The sequence below is a fragment of the Artibeus jamaicensis genome, unplaced genomic scaffold (genome assembly GCF_021234435.1).
Source record: "Artibeus jamaicensis isolate MK-2021 breed Jamaican fruit bat unplaced genomic scaffold, CSHL_Jam_final scaffold_474, whole genome shotgun sequence".
In the NCBI taxonomy this organism is placed as follows: domain Eukaryota; kingdom Metazoa; phylum Chordata; class Mammalia; order Chiroptera; family Phyllostomidae; genus Artibeus; species Artibeus jamaicensis.
The window spans coordinates 41,177,567-41,189,606 of NW_026522046.1; the positions used below are offsets into that span (position 1 = coordinate 41,177,567).

A 12,040-nucleotide genomic window follows, 5' to 3' on the forward strand; every position below is an offset into this window, starting at 1 on the left:
GAGCAAGACCCGCCTCCAAAACCATCAAACGCTTGACACAAAGCCCACCACTGCTGACCTTGTCCTGGACCGCATCCCCGTCCTAACCAGAGTCTCAGCCAGCAGAGAGCTGACCGGGTCAGGACCATCCAGGGCCCAGAGAGATCACCCAGTCCCTGGTGGCCATGCTAGGTCAGCCCCCTGCCAGGGGTTCTAGAGCTCTAAGGGTGGGGACCCTGGGCTCCCCAGTCCCAGGATGGAATAAGAGACCCTGTACCTATTTTGAGCCAGTCCATTGCAAACTTCAGAAGGAAAAACCCATCCAGCTTATTATGTTCACAAAATTATTCCTGGAAATCTCTTATAGTGTGGCCAGAACTGGGTGGTATTTAAAAACAAAAGCAAGCAAGCAAACAAATGAAAAACATTTACCGCCTCAAGCTCTCCCAGCTGCCATGGAGAGGGCCTGTCTGAGCCTTTGCCAGTCACACCAACCGGGATGCCACTGAGTCACCGGTGGTTAGGGGGCAGACAAGGGTGCTGATGCAGTGGGTTCCATGGGATTTACACATGACCAGGGAGGGGCCTGAACAACACTGGCAAGTTCAACCAGGATGACCCAGGCAGAGAAAGCCCTGGAAGTCCTGCCGGGGTTCTGTCTTGAGCTGGCATCCAAGTCACAGCACCATTTTATTAACAGAGTAGTCCCCAGATTGTTTTACCTTAAAATGATTTTTCTGGGTGGATCACCCTGAGGCAGAGGAACTGGGAGAGTCAGAGTGGACGGGGAGACATGCCGTTTGGGTGTGACCACCCTCCTGGTCACTGACCTTCACCATGTGCCTCAGAAATAAAGGTTGCTTTGCATGTGAGGCGGAGCCTGCATCTCAGAACACAGCCCCGGGCTCTGCACGGGACACCTGGATACCTCCCTCCTGTCTCATCTCGCTGGCACCGAAAACCACTCAGGATGAAACCTAAAACGGACCCTCCTCCCTGACTCCTTTTCTTGCAGACACAGGTCCCTTTAATCCTGGGGCTGAAATCACCGGTGCCAACAGAAGTCACAGAAACACAGCTTCTGGCTGGAAGGTTCTGTGGGAGCGCCCGCACTGCCAGCCTCCAGGCAGATCTAGTTCTTTCCCAGGGGAAAGGTCAGTCCCCTTTGTCCACCAGGCCATGTGACTGCAGGCCCCAGGGGACTACTGACCCGGCAAGGTGTGGGCACACCACACGGGCTCCCAAGAAGGAGGGAGGGAGGGTGGCAAGTGGACCCCTCATTCTGGCCTAACAACCTCCCAAAAAGGAATGAAACACAAAATTGAAACAAAACAAGGGCCTCCCTTTGTATTTTCCCTTTCTCGGCTCTGCCAGACAACCCCTCAGGCACCCCTTGCCTACAGGGAGGCCTGGAAAAGACTCCCCCCCCTTTCAGCCCCCTGGGGCAAGGTTTCGGCCCAGCCCTGCCGTGGGTGGAAGGGGGCCACCCCCTCCCTCTGCCACACTGAGCGCATTCTCCGTGTCTCCACCAGCGTGTGCCGGTCAGACACTCGGTCCTCTGGTCCCTCTGTCCACCCACCCTACCCCTGCCTCTAGCCTCTTGCTTTGCATGCAGTACACACTCAATACGTGTTCACTGAACAATTAATAGGAGCTGTTTCTAATCATCTGAGGATGCTGGATGTTTTCAGGGCTCCACAGGGCCCTGCCTCAGACTGACTTTCCCTTCTTGGATTCTCAGGGTTCCTCAGGCCACAGAGCAGCTCTGCGTGGACCGGCTCCCACGTCCCTCAGGCAGGACAACCCTGAACACAGGCTTGCAGCGGGCACAGTGGAACCTAATGGGCTCAGCCCCAGGGTGGCCTGAAGTGGGAGTCCCAGTGGGGCTGGGGTCAGCAGTGGCCCTGACCCTTCTCTCTAGGGCTGCCTCTTAGCCTGAGCCCTAACCATGAAAAGGGGACCATGGAGTCCCCCTCGGGCTGGGTCGCTGTCCTGGTCTCGCCTGTGGAAATCCTTGTCCCTGTGCAAATTTCAGCTCAGCCTCCTCCAAACAGCTCCTGTGCTGCTCCAGGAGGAGGGGGTGGCTCCTCCCTGGACCGTCTGGAACATTCTGCCTTCACCCCACAGCCACTTGCTCACTTTGTGTGAGACCCAGTGATGCCCCTGTGTGTCCAGGTCTGCCCACCCTTGAGGGCGGGACTCCAGCCACCTCCACCTGAGGGCAGCTTGGGAGGTGGAGGGTCACGTGCGGAGGCTGCGACAGCATGGGGAGGGGGCGCCAGGCAGGACGGGGTGCCCACTGGGCGCCGAGCTCACCTCACACACATGTCCGCCTCGTACTTCTTCCCGTAGAGGATCCCCAGCAGAGACGGGTTCTTGTTTCTCCGGAAGTTCAGAGTGACATCATAGACGGCTGCGACTGTGGGGGCCGGGGTGCAGGAGTGAGCCCCGCGCTGCCCGCCGCCCCTCGCCCCACGCCCCACGCAGAGCCCAACGGGCTTTTCACAGGGGCTGTTTTCTCTCTGCCCATCTCGGCCTTTAGTGGGGCTTTCAGCTGACTTGCATCTAAACTACTTACTAACGTGCATGGGTTTAAATCCACTCCGGCTGCCCTCTACTTGTCCTATCTCCTCTCTGCCCTTTTTATCTTGCCTCCTTTCGGGTTACTTAAATATATTTTTTTCTTTAGAAGTTTTCAGTTATATAGTTTCTATTATTTTAGTTATTTTCCATGAAGTAACGTTTTATCACCTTGAAAATGATACGAGAATCCTTACATGCTAACTCCGCCAACTTGGTTCTCCTCCCTTTCTCGCCTTTATTTTACAGGTAATTCACCTTTTTGACTGTTTTTGTTTCTGGTTTCACACGGAGCCCAGAGGACCGGTGCCCCCCAGCCTTTCACCAAAAGCCCAGGCCCTCACCTGTCCCGCGCAGGCACTGGACCGCGGTGGTGAAGCCCTTGGTGCGAGGCAGCAGGTGGTACTTGAGGGCGGGCAGCCCCTTGGAGGCGGCCACCTCCATGCTGACGCGGTGCTTCTTCTCCGTGAAGCGCGTGCCCTCGCAGTACAGGAGAAACTAGGGCACAGACAGGGGAGGTGGGCTCGGACGCCTCCCGTGCGCGGGCTGACCTCACCGGCAGTGTATTGGCTGCTGCCCGATTGTAGAAAGGACAGCACCACCGTAGTGACAAGCGTGTGGTGTGTTTCTGGGCTGCTGCCTGCACTCCGGCCACACAAATCCCCTCACCACACAGCTAACAGCACTGCACTTATTCTCAAAGAATGCAGTAGAGAACCTTCCAGAAAGGAGGACACATAAAGGTCCCTGGGCAGCAGCCTTCTGGTTGGAGTAGCAAATGTGTGTGTGAGGTAGAAATGCTAAGTAAGGAGCCATCTCTCAAAGGACCCTCAGAGCCCAGACAGAAGGAGCAGAGAGAGAGACCAGAGTTTTGAACCGACACCATTGATTCTGGGCAGGGGCCCATCAAACTAACCTGAGGGGCCTGAAAAGCCGCCCAAGCCCCCCAGGCCCTGGCTGCTGTGACAGGCAGGTGTCAAGTGCCCTGTGACTTTTCTATATCCAGAAGGAGGAGCTTGCGCAGAGCTTCAGGTCACTAGGGTTGGTGATGGAGCCGCCTCTGAGGAAAACCCTCCCTGCAGAGGCAGCTCCTCAGCCGGGGCGCTAGATGGGCACCCACTCGCCGCCCAGGGGGACCCCACTCTGCTGAGCCGGGCCACAGCCCGACCTCCCCGCCCCACTCCTGGCTCCGCCTCTCAGCTGGGGTGGGTGGAAGTCAGTCCCCAGGCCCTGCTGTGAACCGGGACTCAGGGCCCCCTGCTGGCCTGGCCTTCCCACTCACGACTCAGGTCACTTTCATGTGTCAAGGGGGACCCAGCCAGTGCGCCTCCCCTGCCAGAGCACACGTGCCCACACAGACTCACCCACATGTACTCCGGATAGTCGGCCAAGCGCCTCAGCCCTTCGATGACGGTGTCCCGGTCCTCCTCCCACTTCCTCTTGCAGAACACAATCTCCAGGAAGTACCACGTCCAGCCGATGAGGGGCACGAACAGCAGCTCCCTCTTGGCCAGGACTTTGGAGCTCTGGGCGGGGGAGGGGAGCAGGTAGTCAGGCCCCCAGACCGGCCTGGTGGGTGGTGATTCACTGACCACAGGGGCACCCTGACACTGAGTGGAGGGAAGACCGGATACCAAGCGTGGCATCGCTGGGACCAGTGTGACCCAAGAGAGCAGGTGCACCTCCTCCAGACGAGGGCCAGAGGAGCAGGCCTGGCAGAGGGGGGTGGGAGCGCCATCCAGAGGTGCTGTCTGCACTGCGGCTCCTCAGCCAGGCCCTGGGTGTTAATACTACATTGCACTGTGTGACTCCCCCAAAAGCGCTGGGGACTCACAGGACAACACGTAAGGCTTATGAGAGGAAAGGCAGGAACAGACAGTCCCAGGGGAGCCCTGGGACAGCTGAGGGCCACCTATCGTCCATACTGCCCTGGGTGAGCCATGCGCCTGGACTCCGAGCTCAGGGGGCCGGAGGCTAAAGCTAGAGGGGAGAAAACCCAGACTCATGGCAACAGCTCCCCGGGACCCCTGCGTCACTCACCCCCAGCACGCCGAACCGCTCACACATGGTCCACCCGCAGAGGAAGTCGATCTCGAAGTTGTGATTGAGGATGATGACCACATGCTCTTTCCCCAAGCGGTCCATCGTGGCCTGGTCAGTGAACAGGGTGCACTCCGTGCAGGACCACCATTCCAGCAGCATGACCAGCTCTGTGGAAACACAGGGTGAGGGGACGTCGGCGGGGGTGGGCCAGGCGCACCGGCTGGGCCCTCCCTCCGGGCAGGGAGCACAGGCCGCCCCAGCTCCAACTCAGCGGGGCTTCTCCAGTATTTCATACAGACTGTGCTTTTCTGTTAGAAATGCATGTTGGTGGTTTATATTTAATACAATAAGTTTTCCTAATTTATAATAAACTTCTTTAAGCAAAAGTAGGAGAGAAGGAAAATGAAATTTTCACAAAGTGACAGAAGAAATGGGACCCAGCATTGTGGACGGTTATCCCAAGCCAGGTTACGATTCCCACGAGAGCCATGGTTTTAGGGACTATCACACATCCCATCCACAGGATGGGGGTGTGGGCACGCAGCCAGCCCTGGGGCCCCCGTGGACAGCGGCTGCAGCTGTGCAGGAGCCACTGCCGGCCAGGTCACACCCACCGTGGCCAGGTGTCCTGAGAAGGGTGACCTCACCCTCCAGGAAGAGCACAGTGTTGAGGGGCAGGACCGCCAGAGCACAGCCCCACCCCCTCTGCATGGGACCCCAGCCCTTGGGGACGGGGCCAGGGAAAACTAGCGGGGCAGGACCCCTGCGCTCAGACAGCACGTGACATTCATGCCATTTAACAGCTTTCAGTCTGTCCATCGGACAGATGACGACTGATTTAGACACACACATCTACACGCAGATATTTGATCAAGAGAGATAAGGGTCCTTTCCTTTCAGAGCCAGGCAAGCAAAATGACAGGCCACCTGAGGGAGGAGTCACACCCTCTGGGGAGGGGTTGCCAGGGGACAGCGGAACAGGCCCGGCCAGGTACCGGCAGCTTGGAAGGCTGCTAACAGCAGGCTGAGTGTACAACTGCTTCCAGGTCCCAAAGCATAGCACCAAACCGCAGGAAACCACCACTGCAGTGGGTCCCAGTGCTCAGGTGTCGAAATGTCACAAGGTCCACCCTAATGGTGAGTTTGGGTTTGGGCACCTTCTTGCACATCCCCTGCGTGGAGCAACCCCCGGCCCTCCTGAACATCTTCCATTCTGCAAGCAGCCCCCCACCCCCACCCCACAGTGTGCATGGGTGGTACTCACGGCTCCAGAGTGAGTAGGCGAGGCGGCAGTTCAGCCGGCGGTAAAGCTGCTTATTCACAGGCCAGAGGACGAGGGTGCACAGCTGGATGAAGTTGATGACCAGCCCACTCACCACAAAGACGAACCCAATGAGGAGGTGCACCACGAACTGGGTCTTCAGGTAGGCGAGCAGGCCCATGGTCGCTCCTCAGTAGCGAGTGCACGGTCCTTCACTGAGAACAGCCGTCCTGGAAAGACAGGGACAGCGGTCAGGAGGTGCGCCAGGACCGGGGGGCCACAGCTGCAGGCAGAACAGAAACCCACGGTCCCCAGGCAAGAGCCCCGGATCTGCAGCGCCCAAGAATGAGTGGATTCAGGAGCTTTCCTTCTGCAGGTGACATACAGGGCACACAGGGGACCTGACGAGTGTCACTGAATACATGCATCACACATGCTCACACCACACACAAGCACACCACACACACACACATCACGCACACACACATGAACCAAACACACCCTCCATGTATAGAAGGAAGGAAGGAAGGAAGGAAGGAAGGAAGGAAGGAAGGAAGGAAGGAAGGAAGGAAGGAAGAAGGAAGGAAGGACTAGAAGAAATGCACCCAAATATTAATAGCGATGCCCTCTAGGTAAAGGCATTATGGGTAATTTTAATGTTTTTAGCATCTAATTTAAAAGATTAAAACTGCACATGAAATCTCCATAAGAACTCCTAACTGCCCTTTAATTCCCAGGCTATTGTGGACTTCTTTAAGCTAAAAGGCTTTCGTTTTGGTTTTTAACATAAAAGCAGCCACTCCCCCAAGAACTTACACCGGTTTTTCTCCCCTTTTCTTCAATGTGCATTTCTTAGTTCCAGGCAGTGCTAACGTTTTGTGTTGGACCTGTTTTGGGAGGGAGCTGCCTGGTTCCTCCCTCCCCAGGAGAGAAACTCAGGAAGCTGTGACTCAACCCTGGCAAGTTCAGTGCTGGCAGTGGGCAGCACGGTGGCCACCCTCGCCCACGGTGGTCCTTGTGGGCTGGGGCAGGCGCAGAGCTGGCCCTGGAGACAGCTGCACAGGCCCCCTCAGCCTCCTCAGCCCCCCAGGGTGGGTGCTGTGGCACCTTGGGAGCTGAGCACAGCAGGGACCGGCGAGGAAACTCGGGATTCCTGTGCCTGGAGAACAAACCACAGAAATGGCCGTGGGATTTTCAAGGCTGGGTCATACCGGGGTCCCCTGTGCAGCCGCCTTGGGGCGCAGCAGCTGCCATGGGAGGACCCCAGCGCGGGAGGGAGCTGAGACCTGTGCCAGGAGAGGGAGCCACGCCCTCAGATGCCCACAGCCTGGGAGCACCCCAACCCACCCAGTCAAGTCACGGAGGTGAGGAAGGTGAAGTGTTGTCCTGCACCACCACCATGCGTGGGGTCATCGGTTACGCAGCATCAGAAAACCAATCACCACTCTGACAATGAGCACGACCAATACACTGCTCTGAGTGCAAAGGAAAAACACAACAGGGATAGCAAAGGCACTTCCTGGGTACGTGACCACACTCTGGGGCCCCTGCACACAATTCCCATGCACGCAACCTGCCCAGCTGACAGGCGAGCACACAGAAGCACAGAGAGGTTAAGTGATGTGTTCAGGGTCACACAGTGAGCAGCAGTAGTTTCCCACCCTGCCTGGAATGCGGGAGTCTTGGGTCCAGCAGCCGCCTTCACAGCTCAAGCCCCTGGGGCTGCTCAGGAGCCTCGACAAGGGCCCAAGGTGTGGTGTGGGGCTGGCCTGGCTCCGCAATGACTGCCAGCCTTCTGGGCGACCCACAATCACCGCCTGCCCGTCCAGACGCAAGTGGAAACCAGGCTGGATCCCAGCTTCCTCCACACATGACCTCAGCTGACCTCAGCTGCCCTCAGCTGTGTATTTTTGTTGGATCACATGCTCCCAAGTCACCACTCAGCACCGTGATAAACCAAATATACTCCACATGGCAACTGGCAAGTTGAGAAAGATGAGACGGGCCTGCCCACTGCCTGCTGCCCGCTGCCCGCTGCCTGCTGAGCTCCCTGGCACCTGGGAGTGAGCCTGGCCATGGGCTCTCGCTCTGGCCAACCCTCTTCCCACACGTTTTCCTGCTGTTGACCACCTGCCTGGGCTGTTGGTGCCCCAGACACAGGGTGGGCATCACTCACGGTGGGCCACCCTTCCTAAGGCATGTCAGCCGGCTTCAGTTCAGGAGGCCCTCCCCCGGCTCACCCCACAGGAGCACCCAGTGCCAGCCACGTCACCTTGGAAGGAAGGTGCTTGGACGTCACCTTCTGGGGGCCACCACCTGGCCCCACTATGCCAGATCACCTTGACAACATGCCACATATGCCAACTTCTCCGACCTTCTACCAGAGCAGGCCTGCCTTCCTTCCCCTGCAGAAGGGCTGTGGTACAAAGATGCCCTGCTCCCTGCTCGCTCAGCCCACGCCCGCATCCCTCCCCGCCAAGGCCCACAGGCTGGCAGCACAGGACGGCATCAGGAACAGCCCGACTCAGCAGCCCCCAAGAGTGCTGGCTTGGGTACCCCTTATAATGATTGTTTTAAATAGATGAATCAACCAAAAATATTATTATAAATAATAAAGGCCCCAAAATATGTATTTAGTAACATAAGCCACAAAGGCTGCACTAGATGTAACCAGTGTAACAAGAGATACATCTAATACTGTGACCCAGTCCTTAACTTTTTTATCTTTTATTTTTTAAATTTTTTCACTGTATCAAAATGATTTTTAACACAACACCACAAACACAATGCTTCAAAACAGCAGTGACACACGCGTGGCCGTTCACCTGAGGTCCCGGGTAAGATTTCAGAGAACACAACCCATTGTGGCACAGGCAGAATGATGCAAGCCAGGGTCCCTCCCTCGCCCCTCCCCTGGCCGCCCCAAGGGCAACCACTATCACTCCTTAGAGTCTTCTTATACCCCAGGCAAGATGGTGTCACGCCTTATTTTTTTGAACTTTACTCTTCTGTGATTTTGCTGCTTGTTCAATCTTGTTTCTAAAATCCCTCCAAGTGGCCACGGCCCTGCAGCTCCTGTGTGTTGCAGGAGAGGAGCCCCGGGGTGGGGATGGCCTAGGTGGAGCCCAGGTCTCACGGGACAGTGGGCTGTTTCTGGTCTGTGCTGTGAGGGACGTGAGGTTGGGACGCTCTCTATGTGCTGTGGGGACAGACCTCGGACCGCGATCTCGGGCGATAGACTGCACCTGTGTGGACTTTTCTAGATGATGCTGAGCTGTTTCCATGTAGATTCCACCAACACCCACAGCCACCAGCAGCAAGCGACACTCCAGAGACCAGGCTTACATCCAATCGCATGTAAAATGGTATCATACAGAGCCACTAATTTGGATTTTCCTGATGATTATGTCATAAATCCTACATGCAGAAGCATGAGCTCTAACCTCCCTCATTACAGATGGGGAAACTGAGGCCCTGCCAGACCCATAGGTGTCAGGGCCTGCCGCTCAAGACAGGTGAGGCCACAACAGGCCCGCAACCACAAGCTGCTCCTGATGTGTGTGTCTGATGCATGAAGACAAGGGTTCCCTCAAGAAAAGGGCAAGGGCCCAGCTCATAGCCTTCCCCCATCATCGTGACCACACAGGACAACCTGGGCAAGGCCCCCACGCCTGGGGCCTCGGAATACACTGCTGCTCCTTGGACCCAGGCAGAAGAGCCAGGTCAGGACCTAGAAGGCGGGAGAGCCGGCCCAGCCCGTTCGCATGGCGCCATCTCATTAATGCTCAGGCGCTGTCACTGAGGTGGCAGGAAACCGGAGCCTGTCTCTAAGTCTCTGCAGTAGATAACAGGCTTAGATGGCTCCAGGGTCCTGGCATCTGCACCACCTGGTCCTGCGGCTGAGTTGGCTGCCTCCCAGGTTTCATGGCCCTGTACAAGCCACTAGGACCCACCTTCTCAAGGCAGGGGACAAGCTGCATGCTCTCCCTCCCCAAAGAGGGGTACAGGGTGGCGTTGCCCCCCTCAGGGACAGACTGCTGGCTACTCAGAGAGGGGGAATGAGCCAGGCGGCTCAGTGAGGCCATGCTAAAAATAGTTCCACAGCAGGTAAGCCTCCTACAGCAGCAACCTGGCCCTAACCAGACCCTCCTCCCAGCTCAAGCGCCCCTGAGAAGCGGAGCCCCTGGGAAGTTCTGATGCTTTGTCCCTCCATGCGCTTCTGCCAGATCTGTGCTTGTGGTCCCTGCCACACGGCTGCTCCTGCTCAGGCCGAACAGTGACCAGGAGAGCGGGGAGCCCAGAACACTGTGGACCGGCTCGCCATCGTCAGCCAGGAAGCCTGGCCCGCTGGCATGGCTCTGCCCAGGCCACCCTCAGGCCTGAGTCCGGCACCTGAGTCCAGGGGTGAATACACTGGGGTCCTAACCCCAGCACCTCAGCATGTGGCTGTAGGTGGAAATATGCTCTTTACAAAGGTCATCATGTTAAATGAGGTCACTGGGGTAGGCTCTAATCTCACATGACAGTCGTCCTTATAAGAAGAGATTAGAACACACACAGAGGGATGGCGGTATGAGGACACGGAGAACACAGCATCTACAAGCCAAGGACAGAGTCCATGACACCGTGATCTAAGACTCCAGCCTCCAGACCGAGGGGATACATTTTTGTGGCCCGACTCCCCACGTGCAGCCCTGTAGCAGCAGCCCAGCAAATGAACACACTTCTGATGAACACAACAGGCCTTCTCCACACGCCCTTCCCATGTCCCGCTGGGGACTTGGCCCTGCTGCCCAGGTGGCCCAGAGGCTGCGAATGAACCCTGGCCAAGCCTCGCTGTGCTCAAGCTCGGACCCCATCCCCTGCCTCAGAGTCCATTACCAGATGCCCACGGGGCCTTCTCTGCCCAGCACCAGTCCCTTTGTCCCTGTTCCTGAAGAATTAGCCAGGCAGATGGTCTGACCTTCAGATACCCTCCGAGGATCTTTGTGGAAACACAGCTTTTCAACAAAGCCTTTCCACAGAAACGGATATTGAAGTCACAATTCCACCCCCCTCCACTCTATCCAGAGTGGTGGCCAGGCATCGCCATGTCTTCACTCTCTGAAGAGAAGTCGATGACTTTCTCTGCATGTGGAGGGTGGCTCTTTCATTTCTACACAAGGTCAATGTCAGTCCTTCCACCTCTACCAATGGTGCCCCAACCACACTGCTGGGGGAGCAGGGGGACCCGATGCTGCGCCATGACCAACAGCATCAGGGTGGCCCCAGAGTCACATGTCTTGCTCTGTGTTGGAGCAGAAGTTGGCCAGTGCCACATTAGGTGACCTGCTGCCCTAGGTCCTGAACATCGGAGAGGTGACCACCGAGGGACCCATCACCCCATCCAAACCACGTTCAAAGCCCCGCAGCCTCTCCTTGTCCCATCTGAGTGGTCTTTCCAAAAGCAAGTCTAACCTTGAGCAGACCGTGGTGGGTGAGGTAAGAAGACATTGAAATATAGCAAAGTTCATGGTTTGTGATGTTCCAGAAAGAAGGTCTGAATTATGGGGTGAAAATAACTTTTGGTCACACGTGGATTTCAATGATCTAAATTGAAAGTCCATAATGAAGGAGAACCAAGAAATGGTTGATACCTTCCCTTCCTTCTTCCTTTCCTCTGGACCATCCATCCACCCATCTTCCTACCCACCTATCACCCCTCAACTCATCCACCACCCATGTACCCACCCACCCATCCATCCATCCACCCATTCATCCACCCATCCAGCCATCTACCCACCCATTCATCTATCCGCTCACCCATCCATTCACCACCCATGCACCCCATCTAACTATCAACTTATTCACCCATCTCCCCACCGCCCACCCACCCCATACGTGAGTGCCTATGCCTGCAGTGTGCAGAGCAGACCCGGTCTGCTATGAGGCGGCAGGACCGAAAGGCCGTGCTGGCTGGCGGAACACGAGAGACTGAAGTGAGTGAGCCCCAGGCTTTGCACCTGTGTGTGGGTAGTCCCGTCATTTCCAAGTCGGGACACACCAGAGGAGAAAAAAGTCTACAGACACGACCGAGTAATGGAAACAGAGGACAGCAGAGACGCGACATCCCCTCAGATGTTCCCCAAGTATCTGGAAACATTTAGGTGCCAATGTTTACTCTTCAGAACAAGCCAA

The 12,040-nt window shown here is 56.7% G+C and overlaps 1 protein-coding gene across 6 annotated transcripts in view; it reads right to left on the bottom strand.

The window, feature by feature from the left end:
- The window catches only part of AGPAT3 (1-acylglycerol-3-phosphate O-acyltransferase 3), an 80,615-nt gene that overhangs the window by 12,267 nt on the left and 56,308 nt on the right, over positions 1–12,040 (bottom strand). For all 6 annotated transcript variants that reach the window (XM_053657636.1, XM_053657634.1, XM_037158135.2 and 3 more), the window contains 5 exons: positions 5,867–6,093; positions 4,600–4,769; positions 3,924–4,085; positions 2,904–3,057; positions 2,296–2,398 (listed from right to left, as the gene is read on the bottom strand). In XM_053657636.1, the coding sequence (XP_053513611.1) occupies positions 2,296–2,398; positions 2,904–3,057; positions 3,924–4,085; positions 4,600–4,769; positions 5,867–6,044 (767 nt within the window). In that variant the 5' untranslated portion in view covers positions 6,045–6,093. The remainder of the gene's footprint in view (positions 1–2,295; positions 2,399–2,903; positions 3,058–3,923; positions 4,086–4,599; positions 4,770–5,866; positions 6,094–12,040) is intronic.